At 53.4% G+C, this 15,674-nt stretch overlaps 1 protein-coding gene and 1 non-coding gene across 3 annotated transcripts; both read left to right on the plus strand.

Annotated features, from left to right (window-relative positions):
* The first annotated feature begins 47 nt into the window (after window positions 1-47).
* On the plus strand, window positions 48-3,341 carry LOC116807129 (uncharacterized). Of its 2 annotated transcripts, XR_012052607.1 has the most exons (3): window positions 48-1,435; window positions 1,959-2,021; window positions 2,207-3,341. It is a non-coding gene; the product is annotated as an uncharacterized protein (transcript). The 2 variants fall into 2 exon arrangements; XR_012052606.1 differs by having other exon boundaries at window positions 48-2,021.
* Window positions 3,342-12,854: 9,513 nt separating this feature from the next.
* On the plus strand, window positions 12,855-13,919 carry LOC140681427 (olfactory receptor 14A16-like). Its single transcript, XM_072921256.1, has one exon. It carries the CDS (start codon window positions 12,855-12,857, stop codon window positions 13,785-13,787), a length of 933 nt encoding a protein of 310 aa, XP_072777357.1. The 3' UTR covers window positions 13,788-13,919.
* Window positions 13,920-15,674: the final 1,755 nt, after the last annotated feature.

A 15,674-nucleotide genomic window follows, 5' to 3' on the forward strand; every position in this document is an offset into this window, starting at 1 on the left:
GTTTGCTTTACGGCGGTGTGGCGGGGAACATCTGGAGAACATCTGAAGAACATCTGAGAACATCTGGAAACTGTTGGGAACGGCTGGGAACGGCCCCACAGGAGCTCCAGAGGCACCTGGGAGCCTTCAGCAATCCAGCCAGCAACGCACAGGCAGGAGGACACGGATGGCGCTTCCTGCCTGGGACAGGGCTTGTGGCAGCACTCGGGCAGCTGCAGCGGGAGGCAGGAGAGCTGGCAGCTCCGTGTCCGTGTGTCCCCATGTCCCTGTGTCCCCGTATCCGTGTGTCCCGTGTCCCTGTGTCCCGAGGAGCTTTTTCGGGGGGAGCGGAGCTGTGATCGCCCCTCGGAGGGTCCCGGGGGACCACGCGGGGCTGGCCCGGCGCTGACAGGGCGGGACATTGGTTTTGGGGATCCCCGTGAGAGCCGGGGCTGCGGAACGTGGGACCCCCGGGGCGGCAGAGGGGAAGGGGCGGTACCGGAGCTGGGGGACCCCCGGCAGCCGGAGATGAGGCGGGGACGGGACCCCTGAGCCTGGCAGGGCCTGTCCTGGGGTGACCTCACGATGCTCGAACCCCCATTGGTCCGTTTGGCCCCGAAATGAGTTCTGCACCTTCAGGGCTGGTTCTGAGAGCGAAGAGGGGGGGGAAGAAGCGCGCAGTTTGTTTTCAGGAGCTGCACTCACCCCTCCACATTCCGGCTCCTGGGCTGCTGAGATGCCTTAAGGAGCTGGGACAGAGGCCAGACGGAGCCAAGAGGAATAAAGAGGATATTTATTGAAGTGCCTTCAAAGGCCACACCCCGGCAGTACCGGAGCCACGGTCGGGGCTCTGCCCGGATGGCTCCGAGATGGAAGCAAAAGAGGGCTTGGCCATAAGAGCTCACATTTTTATAAGTGTTAGTCCATTTGCGTACAGGATTTAACAGCCCAATTAATAGCTTCGAATTATGAACTTTCATCCTCCTTGCTTGCCTGCCCTAAGCTTTTCCTGTTGTTTGTGCTTTGGGCCTGAAGTTTGAAGAGATTGTCCTTGACTCTCCAGCTAGAACAGGATTCTTTTGTCTTCACCACCCTGTGAAAAGATCCCAGGAACACTTAATCTAAAGCTAGAAGCTGCACACTGAAACAGAACAGAAAAACTTAAACCTGAGGTATCAGTTGTCTGCCAACAGACAGCAGGACAGAGCTCTCCTTTGCTTTTAGTTAGTTTTTAGCTCGCTGAGGCAGAGAAGTTCCCTGGGCTGTGGTTTTTCTTTTTCTTTGGAGCTGTTTAAACCTGCTCTGGACTGAACACCAGAAGAGCACCGGCAGCTCACACCTGTGGCCCACCGGGCTGGGCCTGGGCCATGGAGGGACTGATCAGAGACTGAGTGAGCCGAGCTACAGCCCACGGAGGGACTTTCTGGGTTTGTCATCTCTTTTGGAGCAACAACAGGTTTTATTGTTTAATATTGTTCATGTTTTGTGCTGGTGAATGCTTTGCCTGTTAAATAAACAGTTGGTTTTTTTTTTTTTCTCCAAGGAAATCTTTTCCCAAACTGGTTGGGGAAGAGGCCGCTTGAATCTGCTTTCTAGAAAACCCCCTTTGGGGATTTTCTCCCAAACTTGCCCTAAACCAGGACAGGGTGGTGGGGAGGGGGTGACCCCCAAATGCCTGGACTGGGGGGAGGCTGGAGAGGGGGACCCTTGTACTGCAAAACCCCCCAGCATCCCTAAGCAGGACCCTGGAGAAGGGGGATCCCCAGGACCCTCGAGGATCCCCCACAGCCCTGAGACGGGGGACACCAGAACCCCAGAGCGATGAGACTGGAAATGGGACAATCCTGGTGGCTTTTTCTTTTTTTATTAACTCGTGATTTTTTGAGGTTTTTATGGACACCAGGAGACTTCTGGAAATGGATTTGGGCAGGAGGAATCCCCAACCCAAGGCGTTCACACCTTGTTTTTCCCCAAACCAGGATGTCCCACTCCCAAACTGTGGCTGGCTGGAGTGAGGAAGGCGCCCTGGGACACTGAGGCAGGTGAGGAGGAAGTCAGTGCCCCTTTCCCCCTCTCTCCTGCTCCATCTCCCGGCCCAGCACAGCCCCGGCTGCAGGACAGCCCCGCTGCCAGTGCCCTCCTGCCGGGGACGCACTGGGGGGATCTCCTTGCCCTTCCCTGTGGCACGGAGGCAAATCCCATCCTCTCCTTGTCCTTCCTACCCCAGAGCAGGAGCTGATGATGGAGACCAGGAAGGACAAATCTCTGCAGCACAACCACATGGAAGAGGCCGATTTGAGCAACTCCACAGCACAGGAATCCAACAGGGAGGAAAAGCCCCGGAGATCCCACAGGAGGAGGGGCTGCAAACCCAGCCCAGGGTGCTCTGAGGAGGAAAGGCCCACTCTGGGTCAGGAAGGAGGGCAGAGCTTCAGCCAGAGCTCAGAGCTGGTGGTCCCAGAGAAGCTTCATGATGGGGAGAAGCCCTACAAGTGCTTGGAGTGTGGGAAGAGCTTCAGGCAGAGCAAAACTCTGAAACGACATCAGATGATCCACACTGGGGAATGGCCCTACAAGTGTGGGGAGTGTGGGAAGGGCTTCAGCTGGAGCTCCAACCTCATCATCCACCAACGCATCCACACTGGGGAGAGGCCCTACGAGTGTCCCGAGTGTCAGAAGAGGTTTCTCAGCAGCTCTGCTCTCTTTGTGCATCAGCGGATTCACACAGATGAGAGGCCCTTCCGCTGCCCTGACTGCAGGAAGGGCTTCAAACACAACTCCACCCTTGTAAGGCACCGGCGCATCCACACTGGGGAGAGGCCCTACGAGTGTCCCCAGTGTGGGAAGAGCTTCACCCAGAGCTCTGACTTGACCAAACACCAACGGAGGCACCGGTAAGGGAAGCCCTGAAAATTCCCCAGCTTCAGGAAGAGCTTCATGCACTGCTCCAGCTTCATCCCCCATTGGAGGACCACATTGGGAAGAGCCCTGGTGATCCATGTTCCCTGTGATCCATGTTCCCTGTGATCCATGCTGGGAAGATACCTGTACCTTCTCCTGCCCCTGCCAATGACCTTATGTTGGATTGAAGAACATGAGGGTCTGGCCATGGCCCTGTCACTACATTCACTCCCACCTCAGGTCATTGCCAGGGGCAGGAAAGGGACTCTCTCTCTCTCTCTCTCTCTGAGAAGGGTGTCCTTTTCAGGCAGGAGGAGACATGTGGCCAGGAAGATACAATTGATGGTGATGTAATCTCCCCTGTAAATAGTTTTTCTTATCCCTTCTGTTGTCAATATTTTTTCTGTTCCTGTTTGTTCCTTATCTCGTTGCTGTTCCCAGTAAATTGTTCTTATCCCAGCCTGGGATCTTTCCATTTTTTTCCTTCAGTGGAAGGTGGGAGGGCAACGAGAGCCAGCATGGTTTTAGCAGGAGCAGGAAATTGGGGAATTCCATTCCTAAATCCCGGCCTGTGGAAACCGAGCATCCCAGCTGGTGCCAGCCCTGGTGGCCATGGCAGCAGCCCTGGGAGCGGGTCCCTGGCTGGGGCTGAGGGAACCTCTTCACTCTGGTGCCCAGGGACAGGAGTGGAGGGAGCGGCTGCAGCTGAGTCGGGGCAGGCTGAGGTTGGATCTCAGGGAAAGGTTTTTGCCCAGAGGCTGCTGGGGCACTGCCCAGGCTCCCCAGGGAAGGGTCACAGCTCCAGGGCTCTCTGAGCTCCAGCAGCATTTGGACAGCGCTGCCGGGCCCAGGCTGGCAGTGTTGGGGTGTCCTGTGCAGGGCCAGCAGTTGGACTCGAGGATCCTGATGGGTCCCTCCCAGCTCAGCCATTTCTGTGGTTCTGGGTTCCCATGACCCTGGGGATGGGAGTGCCAATGGTTGCCATGGAAACGGGCCCTGGCTGCAGGCCTGAGCTGGTGTCCATGGCAACCACCCCTGGCATGGGGTCTCCATGGAGCTGCCCAGGGACTGACCATAGCAACAGGGGCTGGGGAAGGTTGCCATGGGAACTGACCATAGCAACAGGGGCTGGTGATGGTTGCCATGGAAACTGACCATAGCAACATGGGGCTGGTGCTGGTTGCCATGGAAACTGACCATAGCAACAGGGGCTGGAGATGGTTGCCATGGGAACTGACCATAGCAACAGGGGCTGGTGATGGTTGCCATGGAAACTGACCATAGCAACAGGGGGATGGTGATGGTTGCCATGGAAACTGACCATAGCAACAGGGGGATGGTGATGGTTGCCATGGAAACTGACCATAGCAATGGGTCCTGATGAGGTTTGCTGTGGTAATCCAGGGCATCCCTCTGGCTGCCCTGGAAGGCCTGGGACCCTGGCAAGGGGGTCAGGAACTCCCCTGTACAGAGCCCTAAGAGACACTGTCTGTGATCTCTGTCCATGGAAAAGAGTTTTCAATCTTACAGGATGAATTACACACTCTGAGTGTTTGATATGAGTAATAATTAGCGTGACACGGGTGCAAAAGTAGAATTTTAGGATTCTAGATAAAGGGTTCAAAGGAGGCAAGATGGAGGAAATCATGTGTGTCCTGTCCTTTTCCATCTTCTTCATGCCTTCCATGTTTCACTGCAGTGTTGGCATTTTTCTGTTGGTTTAGGCTGGGGACACATTGTTCAACAGAGGTGGTAGGTATTGGCACATTATTGTAAATATAGCACAGGTAGTTTCTGGTATATAATGTTTGTAACTTCCCACTGAGGGGCAGAGCCCTGCACGCTGTCCCACAAGAAAGGCCTACTGCAGGTCAGACAGAACATGTTATAGATAAGCAAGAATAAACAACCTTGAAAACCAGCACAGATGAATTATGGCTTCTTCTTTGGCAGTGGGGCTCAAAGACAGCGAATTTCTGCAATTTTGGGATCATTTAAATACCACAGATTCTGACATAAATGGCATCCCTGGGTGGGCTCGAACCACCAACCTTTCAGTTAAGAGCCGACAGTTTGCATATTAAGGTTCAGATATTTTGACAGGCCCTCAGAGGGGTTTCATGGGGACTTTCTAAGTGTCCCCAAGCTGCCAAAGAGCCGGGATGTCACAGGCACTCACAGGGGCTCCTGTCATGGGCAGACTGGGAGCTTTAGGCAAAGTTTATTAGAGAAGCTCCTGTCAGGTCAGGAGGCACAGAAAGGACCCCCAATAGCCCCTATAGATCCCCAAATACCTCCAAGGACCGCCAGCCTTTCTAAGCCTCTTTTTGTGAGAGGAGCCTTGGAGCAGCAGGTTCCAATCCCTACCCCTGACATTTCAAGATCTCGTATGTAAACAATTATAAAGGTGGAATTAAAACTTTATACAATTCTCCCTTAGCATAAGGAATTGTAAACCAGTGTTGGGGGTTGGGTTTTTCCTTTCTGTTTGTTCCTTATCATTGGCTGATGTTTATCGGCTGATCCCTTATTTTGGGAGGAGCTGCTGCTCTTGGAGATGGGAGTTTCCACTGCTGCTGCCAGAGCCCGGGCCAGAGCTGCTTCTTCTGTCCTGGGATGAGCCTCTGCTCGTGAGAACAGCCACTAAACTGGGACCTTATTTACACCTGCCCCACTAAAAGAGAGACCTATCCCTGTCTGCTCTGGTGTCCAGGATCCTGAGCTGGGCTCTCTCTGCTCTGCTTGGAGCCCCTCACCCCCTGCCTGCCGAGACATCCTGCCAGCCCAGCTGACTGCTTTTTGCCAGTGCTGCTGGGGCACCGAGCTGACTGCTTTCTGAGAGTCCTGCTGGGGCAGCGGAGCCGGCTGCCCCGGGGTTTGTGAAGCAAAGCCTCTCTCCAGCCCTTCCCCCTTCGGACAAAGCCGCCATGGCCCCGCGCTGCCGAGCCCGGCCGGAGCGCCCCCTGCAGCCGCGTGGGGGTCAGCGCACCTGCCCTGCCCCGGGAGCCACAGCGCCCCTGCTGGCTGTGCCCGGAACTGCACCGCAGGGAAAGCGCCACGGCCCAAAGGCCGGGACTGGGCTCTGCTCTGTTTGCTGTTCGTGCCGCAGCTGCTGCTGCTTGTTTGCTTTGTTATACACACTAGGAAAGAGCTGACATTCCTATTCCCATATATTTGCCTGCCTGAGAGCCCCTTGATTTCATTATTCTAATAATTTGGAGGGAAGGGGTTTACATTCTCCATTCCACAGGAGGCTTTTTGCTGCCTTCCCTAGCAGACACCTGTCTTGTAAACCAAGACCAGTTTTGGCACCCGATGTGCAGCCTGAGGGCATTGAGAGAAACAGGGTGAAATAAGAATAACAATTCTTGAGTAACATAATTTTTTGTTGTTGCACTGGATATAGAAACCTTGTTAGGTGTCACCATGTGGTCTAGCTTACCCTGGTTTGGGTGGCACATGGTTGTGGCTACATTTTTCCCATCCTATAACTATGGCAAATCTGGCTGATAATCAATTTGTTTGATGGGTTAATATGGTGAGGAATTTATGGATTTTTAATTTCCTCTGGACGGTGGGCACACAGATTTGAGGCTATCACACACTAACTGTATGTGTTTGGAATTACTTTAATAATGGTACCTACTGTGAGGAAATGACACCAGGGGAAGTTTTCTCCCAACTCCTCAGCCAGCTCTTTGGGTCTACAGTGGTTGGTGTTCCTGCTATGCCTGTTAAGCCTATTCTGTTCAGCATTCAGAGGTAAGGGAAGATTGACTTAGATAACTATCGTAGCAGGGCGTCCCCAGCCTGTAATAATTAGCACTGACTCCATGATTCCAGAAGGCCGATCAATCGTTTTATTACATTATCCTATACTATACTGCTAAGAAACACTCATCGGTCTTGCAGACAGTCCGATACAGACAGACCAGACTGGTTAATTGAAATCCAAACACCATCACCATTGGCCAATTTAGAAATCACCCTTTGATAAACAAATCTCCATAACACATTCCACGTGTGCACAACAACAGGTGCAGCAAGTGAAGATAAGAATTGTTTCTCGTTCTTTTCTCTGAGCTTTCTCACAGCTTCTCACAGCTCCCCAGGAAAATCCTGGGAGATCTCTCTCTCTGCTCAGAGGATATGTGATTACCACAGGTCAGTTGTGACAATGCAGGTCCAAGGACACCACGGTGACACTACGGAACCTCATGGAACCAAGGGGCCATTGTGACACTGTGCTGCCTCATGGGATCAAGGAGACCATTGTGAAACTCAGAGACCCCAAGGAACCAAGGGTCCATGGTGACCTTGTGCAGCCGCAGTGTCACAGAGGAGCCGCTGTGACACAGTGAGGGCACACGGAGCCCAGGGGCCATTGTGACACATCAGGAATTTGTGGAACCACGAAGCCATTGTGACATTGCAAGGGCTCATGGAAGCACAGGGCCATTGTGACACTGCAGAAGCAAGGGGAGCATTTTGACACTCCAGGGCCTGATGGAACCAAGGAGACCATTGTGACACTGTGGGGTCCCATGGAACCAAGGGAACATGGAACAGGTCTGGCTGGCTGGGCCTCTGGGAATCACCTGACAGGTCCAGCGGACCTTGGCATGTCGAGGGCTGCTTCTCATCTGCCCCTGAAGCCCTGGGGCTCTGGGCTTTCCTTCCCATGGGAGAGAACTGTCCTTCTCCTCCAGGGTTCCATGGCCAAAATTGGGATTCCTCCTCCAAAACTCCATACATCCAAGGAATGCTCCCAAGTGAAAGCTGCCAGGACAGACAGGTCGGGCTGCCCTTGGCCTCTTGAGAGATGCATCTCATCTGCTTTTGAAACACTGGGGCTTGGTGCTTTCCTTCCAATGTAAATAGTTGTCCTTCTCAAGGTGACCGTCTTCAAAATTGAGATTCCTCCTCCCAAATTCCATGTATCCAAAAATTCCTCCATTACAAAACATACCAGGAAGAACAGGTCTGGTTGGCTGAGCCTCCCAGGAGCCACCTCTTTCTTCTTCTGCCTTTGAAACACTTGGGCTCAGTGCTTTCTTTCCTATGGAAAAGAACTCTCCTTCTTATCTACACAGAAATGGCCAAAATTGGGGTTCCACCTCCCAAATTCCCTATATCCAAGGGTTGCTTTCAGACAAAAGCTACCAGGGCAAAGAGGTCTGGCTGGCCTAGACCTCTGACGGCAGCCTTTCATCTGCCCCTGAAACACCGGTGTTCTGTGCTTTCCTTCCTTTGGAAAAAAAAAAACATCATTCAACTCCAGGTGTCCATGTCTGAAATTGGGATTCCACCTCTAAAATTCCCTATATCCAACGGTTGCTCCCAGACAAAATCTGCCAGTACCATCAAGTCTGGCTGCCCTTGGCCTCTGGTGACTGCCCCTGCCACACTGGGGCTCAGTTCTTTCCTTCCCATGGAGATCACTGTGACACTGTGGGCACCTCATGGAACCAAGGGGATCATTGTGGCACCACTGGAGCCCATGGAACCAAGGGGCCATGGTGACACCGCGGGGCTTCATGGACCCAGAGACCATTATGACTCTGTGGGGCCTGATGGAACCATGGAGACCATTCCGACCCTTCAGGGCCTGGTGTCACCAAGGGGGCATTGTGACACCTCAGGGCCTCCTGGAAGCAAGGGACCATTGGGACACTGTGGGGCCCCATGGAACCGAGGGAACATGGAATAGGTCTGGCTGGCTTGGCCTGCCAGGGGCCACCTGGCAGGTCTGGCTGATTTTTGAATGTCAAGGGCTGCCTTTCATCAGCTTCTGGAACATTCCTCTGTATGGAAAAAACCCGTCTGTTATTTCAGATGTCCATTGCCAAAATTGGTACCCTCCCTAAGAAATTTCCTATTTCTGAGGGTATCTCTTCAAACAAAATCTGGCAGCTCTAGCTGGCCTTTGCATCTGGTGGTCACCTCTCATCTGCCCCTAAAACAGTGGTGCCCTGTTCCTTCATTCCTATGGAAAAGAACTGGTCTTCATGTCCAGGAACCATGGCCAAAATTAGAATTGGCCACCAAGCCTGGCCAGGGCTGTGTAACTCTCTGCAGGCCCCAGGGAAGATATTGACTCTGCCAGTGCTGCCATCCTCCCTCCAGTGAGAGAAAAGGACACAGGGCAGGCACACAGAAGACACCGAGGTCAGTGAAGTGGAAGTTGAGTTCCAGGTGGGAGGGATGAGGAGATGCCTTGATCTTGGGGCTGAAATCCTCTGGTAAAGCTATGGAGAAGGATGTCATTGATACATCAGACTCTCCTTTTCCCTATAAGGCATTGAAAAGTATGGGGAGATGACTTGTTTCAGCAAAGGCCTCCATGCTTAAGTGAGCAAATGTTGAAGTAGCTGTGATCCCATGAGACGTATGAACAGAGAAACAGAGCAAAGTGATGAGACCCTGTGCCCTCAGGGAGAGAAGAAGACCTCTGTTCCCAGAGATGAAGATGATTTCAGAAATAGATGAAGAGAACCTTTGCTCTTAACTCATCTTGAAACTAATACCCCATAAACTGACATGGCCCATAAACACTACTGTGGGAAAGGCAGTGAAAAAAATGGGAGGGACTTCACAGTTACAGAACTTTCCAGGCAGCTGCTATTTGTGGAAATGAAAAGCCATGAGATAACTGTTTTCTTGTGGAGAAGTCTCCATAACATTAACAAGGGGAACTTCTCTCTATAACTGAAGTGAAGAAAGACTATTCTAGAGGTGTTAAACTGACTGAAAATTGTAGTTTTTGTTTCTTTACATAGTCAGGTTGTATGGAAAAAGGAAGGTTCCGAAAGTTTTGTGCTGATCCTTATTACTCTTTCTTTTAGTTACTGTTAGTAAACTTTTCTTTATACCCTTTTAAAATTTTGAGCCTACTTTGTCTTTCTCCTAATCCTACCTCACAGCAGGAAATGAGTATGTATATTCTAGTGAGTGCACTGGTAATTAGCCAAAACTGAACACACCACATTAATTGATGCATTGGCCAAAAAACCTCAAAATTATGAACCAAAACCACTACAGAAACTTCCTGATGAACTGCAGTAGACAAGAGGGAAATCAAGGCAAAGCCTTGGTTTTTCAGGACTTCCTTGATCTTAATAAGCCCCGTGGTGCATTTGGAACTGAGCCCAGGAACCTCAGGGCCTGAAAGGAGATTGCACAAACCTGTCCAGGAGTCAAAGTCAGAGGAAACACCCAAAGTATCTTCAGCCATTAATGGGACCCACTGTTCATCTCCAACACAGGCTCCTCATGGACTACTTGGAGGAGAGAAATGGAGGCCAGGATGGCACAAAAACCTCTCAGAAACTCAGTGTGGAATGGACAATCCGAAGTACTTTAAGAACCTTGAGTATCTGAAAGCATTAATGAGCTCCACTGAGTGTCAGTACAAATCTCTCAAGGGACTTGTTAAAGCAGATAATTGGGGCCATGATTGCACAAACCTCACACAGAGTCTGGATCAAAAGGGAAACACCAAGTACCTTAAAAGAACTGAAGTACCTTGAAGCATTAATGAGCCCCACTGAGTGTTGTTCCTGACAAAGCCTCTCCAGGGACTAATTACAGCAGATAATTGGAGGCCAGGATTGCAGAAACCTCTCAGAGACTCCAAGGCAAAAGCCAAAACCAAAGACATTTGAAAAACCTGCAGTCCCTGGGAGCATGAAGGAGCCCCCAGGGCCATTCCTGACCAAGGCTCCCCAGGGACTCCTTCCAGCAGATCCTTGAGGCCACTGGGATGTGGGCTAGGGGGGGATGCTGAGGGCAGGACCAGGGCTGACAGTGCCCAGCCTGGCTGGGGCTGTGCCAGGAGGCCCCAGGGCCTCAGGACAAAGTGTCTCCTCACAGCCCTTGGTGGCACAGACCCTGCTGTGCCCCAGGGCACCAAGACTTGGCTTCTCTTTGTCCCCACCTGTCATCAGTGCCTCCAGTTCTCTGCTCTGCCTGGGGCCTGGGGACACTTTCTCAGTCCTGTCCCTCAGTGGGACCCATTAAAAGTCCAAGAAACTTTGGAGTTGGATTGTGACTTGGAGTTCTGGAGAGGTTTCTGCAGCTCCCTCTCAGGGCCTGATGTTCAGGGCCTGAGCACAAAGCCCCAGAGGGTCATTAAAGTCCTTGTGCTGTGTCTGTGCTGCTGAGCTGGGCCGGGCTCCTGGCACAGAGGGAGATCCTGGTAACCAAGCAGAGCTTCAAAAGCACATTTCTCTTGCTGAGCAGCTCTTCTCCCAGCCCAGCAGGGCTGGGGCACTGCCTGCAGCCACCCCGGGCACAGCACAGAGGCACAGAGAGCTTCAATCAGTCAGGGCTGGGAAGGGGCTGAGAAGTGCCTGGGGCAGAATCACTGCCAGCCCTTGGCACAGGAACCTCTGGCTGCAGGACAATGCAGCTGCAGCTCCTGGAGTGATCTCCTAAAGCTGGAACATCCCAATGCCCACAGACCCTGTGAGTACAACTCTGAGTATTTCTGGTGCAGGGCAGGTGAAATGGTCATGAAGCTCTGACATGGTGAGGGGTTCTGATCAGTCACAGAGTATTTCCAAGACAAGGATTTTGATAAAAATGAGGAAATTTTCTAAGACTTTGTATTCAGTTTCCTACTACTGGAGAGTGGCAGGGATGGGGGGACAAATATTACAGGTGTTTTGAATTTTGACCAGCACGTGAGATATCTGAATTGTTATTTTAGTAATCAATAGGGTCACAGCAGATGCCTAATGTGCTTGCAGCTCCTCTGCCAGTGGACAGCAGCAGCATCACTTTTACTCGAGCCATCAGGCTCAGTCTGAGCTCTCCTTTTTCCAAGCTGCAAACAGAACCTGCCCCCAGCCAGTGCCCTGCAAACAGGCAGGGTTCTGTCAGGCCAAGGAGAGTGCACAGAGATTTGGGGTCTGGGAGTGCTGGCAGGGAGAGATCAGTCACAGGGAAACACTTGCAGGAGGAAAATCTCCAGGAAGCAGAGAGAAGATCAGGGAAGGAGAGAAAACAAAGCCCAGAAATGCTGAGGCAGGGAGAGTTTAGAGATGTCCAGAGGAGCCCCTCCAGTGCAGCCCCTCCCTCTGCACAAGCCCCCTCCCTCCTGTCCCCCAGCCAAGCCTCTGCCCTCAGGGCCGGGGCTCCAAGGTGTGCAGCCCCTCCTGTGCAGGCAGAGCTGCAGCAGAGCCATGGGGCAGCTCTGCAGCCCCGGGCCCAGTTCCCTCTGCAGAGCACAGGGCTGGGAGCAGCTGCCCGGCACTGGGGGCTCTGGCAGGGGGCACTGCTGGCTCAGGGTGACACAGCTGTCCCCAGTGCCCGGCTCTGGGTAATGCTGGCAGTGCAGCCAGGGAAGGAGCTGCATCTCCCTTCATCCAGTGCCATCAGAAAGACACCTGGAAGTCTCCCTGAGATTTCAGTCCAAGCTGGGAGCTTCAATCCAGGGTGCAAATCTGCCCTAGAGCATATCTGAGTTATAAGATTGATGGGGAAAGGCAGAGGTGTTTTGAGACTGAAAATGCTGCTGGGTTGGTGAAATGAGCAATGTGAGTCCTTGGCTGCAAATGTGGAGCTGGGCAGTGGTGGATCCATCTGTCTCAGCTGTACCTGGGGGTTTGTAAGAGAAACATGGGAGTGTGAGCATCCTTAATTTGAGAAAATGAAAGCCCAGAGAAACTCCAAGCAGAATGAAGTGACAGACCATGTCTCCCCAGTCTCCACTCATCCTGTAGCCTCAGGGAACCAACTCTGTTCTCCTGGAGGGCAGCAGAAATGCTGGGTGTTTCTGATATCCAGGAATAGCAGGAGAGACATAGGGGGAGATTAAATTGAAAACATCTAAGCTCTTAAACACAGAAGAATATCCTTGTGTGTCACAGAGGAGGGTGTATGGGAAATGGCTTTGATTTTGGTTACAGATAACTCCTCCAAAACTTAACTATCCTTTTCTCTGAACAGGTGCCCATGTGCAGCCACAGCAAATGTCCAACAGCAGCTCCATCAGCCACTTCCTCCTGCTGGCACTGGCAGACACGCGGCAGCTGCAGCTCCTGCACTTCTGCCTCTTCCTGGGCATCTCCCTGGCTGCCCTCCTGGGCAACGGCCTCATCATCAGCGCCGTAGCCTGCGGCCACCACCTGCACACGCCCATGTTCTTCTTCCTGCTCAACCTGGCCCTCAGCGACCTGGGCTCCATCTGCACCACTGTCCCCAAAGCCATGCACAATTCCCTCTGGGACACCAGGAACATCTCCTACACAGGATGTGCTGCACAGCTCTTTTTCTTTCTCTTCTTCATCTCAGCAGAGTTTTGCCTCCTGACCATCATGTGCTACGACCGCTACGTGTCCATCTGCAAACCCCTGCACTACGGGACCCTCCTGGGCAGCAGAGCTTGTGCCCACATGGCAGCAGCTGCCTGGGCCAGTGCCTTTCTCTATTCACTGCTGCACACAGCCAATACATTTTCCCTGCCCCTGTGCCATGGCAATGCCCTGGGACAGTTCTTCTGTGAAATCCCACAGATCCTCAAGCTCTCCTGCTCCAATTCCTATCGCAGGGAACTTGGGCTCATTACTGTTAGTGCCTGTTTGGTATTCGGATGTTTTGTGTTCATTGTTTTCTCGTATGTGCAGATCTTCAGGGCTGTGCTGAGGATCCCCTCTGAGCAGGGACGGCACAAAGCCTTTTCCACCTGCCTCCCTCACCTGGCCGTGGTCTCTCTGTTTGTCAGCACTGGCCTATTTGCTCACCTGAAGCCCCCCTCAATGTCCTCCCCATCCCTGGATCTGGCCCTGTCAGTTCTGTACTCGGTGGTGTCTCCAGCCCTGAACCCCCTCATCTACAGCCTGAGGAACCAGGAGCTCAAGGCTGCAGTGAGGGCACTGATGACTGGATGCTTTCAGGAGCATTAAACTGCTGGACAATTTATAACCAATCACTTGTAATAAATGTCATCTTTGATACTTGTTGTTCTTTTCCTTTTGGAGGTTCTTTTTCTTTGTATTTCTTTTCTAATCTTGCCCACAAAGAAAAGCCATTCCTTGTGCCATTTCTCATTTTGTTTTTCTCCACCTTCCCTGTGGCCACAGACTGTGTCAATGAGGGGCTGCACTCTCAGTGACTTTAAAGGAAATAAAGGATATCCCAGCAGAGTTTTCTGCAGAGATGCCCTTTTGTTGCCTTCTCTGGAGCTGCAGCAGCAATGTCTGTGTGCAGAGCTGGGGCAGATCAGTGCTGGCACAGCAGCTGTGCCCAGGAGCAGCAGCACTTGGTGCTGCCAGTGCTGCTCCCGTGGCCCTGCCCCGCTGCCCTGGTGGCCCTGGTGTTGCTGCAGGGCCTGAGTGCTCTCGGGGCCGGGCACAGTCCTGGGGGTGGCAGTGCCGGGGCTGCAGCAGGGACAGGCCATGGGCACTGCTGGGGCAGCGCTGACGCCTCAGGCCAGGGCCTGGGGGCTCCAGGCTCCTTGCCCAGGCTCTCTCAAGAACACGGCCAGGCCAATGCTCAGCACAGCAAACCCCCGTGAGCAGCCCCAGGCTGGCCGTGGGCAGGCTGGAGGCAAACAGCACGGCTGGTGCTCTGCAAGGGCCCTGGGGGAGACGGGAAGGAGCAGCAGAGCAGGGGCTGATCCATCCCCAGTGCGCTGCACAGCCCAGGGCAGCGTCCCAGAGCGTCCTCATGGAGCTGCCAACAACATCCCCCCTCTGCAGCCCTGGCCTCTCCCCCAGCTCACAGAGGTGCCGCATCCTTGCAGGCACAGACACGGCAGCACTGGCTCAGCAGCCCCTGTTTGCATTGCACACAGCAGGCGGGAGCACCCCCATGCTGCTGCTGTGGGGACATGAACCTGGGGGAGCACAAATGCCATCAGCCCCTGGGGCCAGGAAGGGCTGGGGGACGCCAGGGAAACCACTCAGCTTTGTCCTGGCCTCTGCAGTCAGCCAGAAAGTTTGTTCCCATCAGCTGGGAGTTTCCTGTCCCACTGCAGACGCTGCTGCTCAGAGCCAGGGCTGCCTGGCAGCCACCCCCAAACTGCCCTGAGCATTTCCTTGGCTTCATCTTTGCTTTCTTTACTCTTCCTGTTACAGATTTCTTCCTCTTGCCCACCCCCGTTCCCTCCCTGCAAACAGCCCATCCCTGTTTGCCCTTTCCTCTCTGGCCCCACTCCCCATTGCAGTTCCTGACTTGGCACCATGGGAACGTCCCTTGGGGAGCAGGATCATCCCACAAGTGCTGCAGGAATTGTCTGCAGGCTCCTGCAGTGCCTGGTGCTGCTCCCTTGCCAGAGGCACCCCAGGCCAGGGGGGCACATCTGGGCTGCTGTGTCTGGCTGTGGGGCTCCCTGTTCTGGGCAGTGAGGAGGAGCTGCAGAGGCTCTGCAGGACTGACAGGATGGGCTTTGGGGCTGTGAGGAGAAGCTGAGGGACCTGGGCTGCTGGAGCTTCTGAAGAGGAGGCCCAGGGCTCCTCCTGCAACTGCTCCAAGGGTGGATTCAGAGAATCACAGAGTCAGCAAGGTTGAAAAAGACCTTGGAGATCATCAAGTCCAACCTGTGCCCTGATGCTGCCTTGTCTCCCCTGAGCCTCCTCTTCTCCAGGATCAACAACCCCAGCTTCCTCAGCCCCTCCTCACAGGATTTGTGCTCCAGACCCCTCACCAGCCTTGTTGCCCTTCTCTGGACCCGCTCCACCCCTCCATTTCCTTCCTAAATTGGGGTCTCAGAACTGGACACAGCACTCGAGGTGCTGCCCAACCAGTGCCCAGCACCGGGGAAGAATCACTGCCCTGCACCTGCTGGCCAC

Source organism: Taeniopygia guttata, chromosome 36, assembly GCF_048771995.1.
Source record: "Taeniopygia guttata chromosome 36, bTaeGut7.mat, whole genome shotgun sequence".
In the NCBI taxonomy this organism is placed as follows: Eukaryota; Metazoa; Chordata; class Aves; order Passeriformes; family Estrildidae; genus Taeniopygia; species Taeniopygia guttata.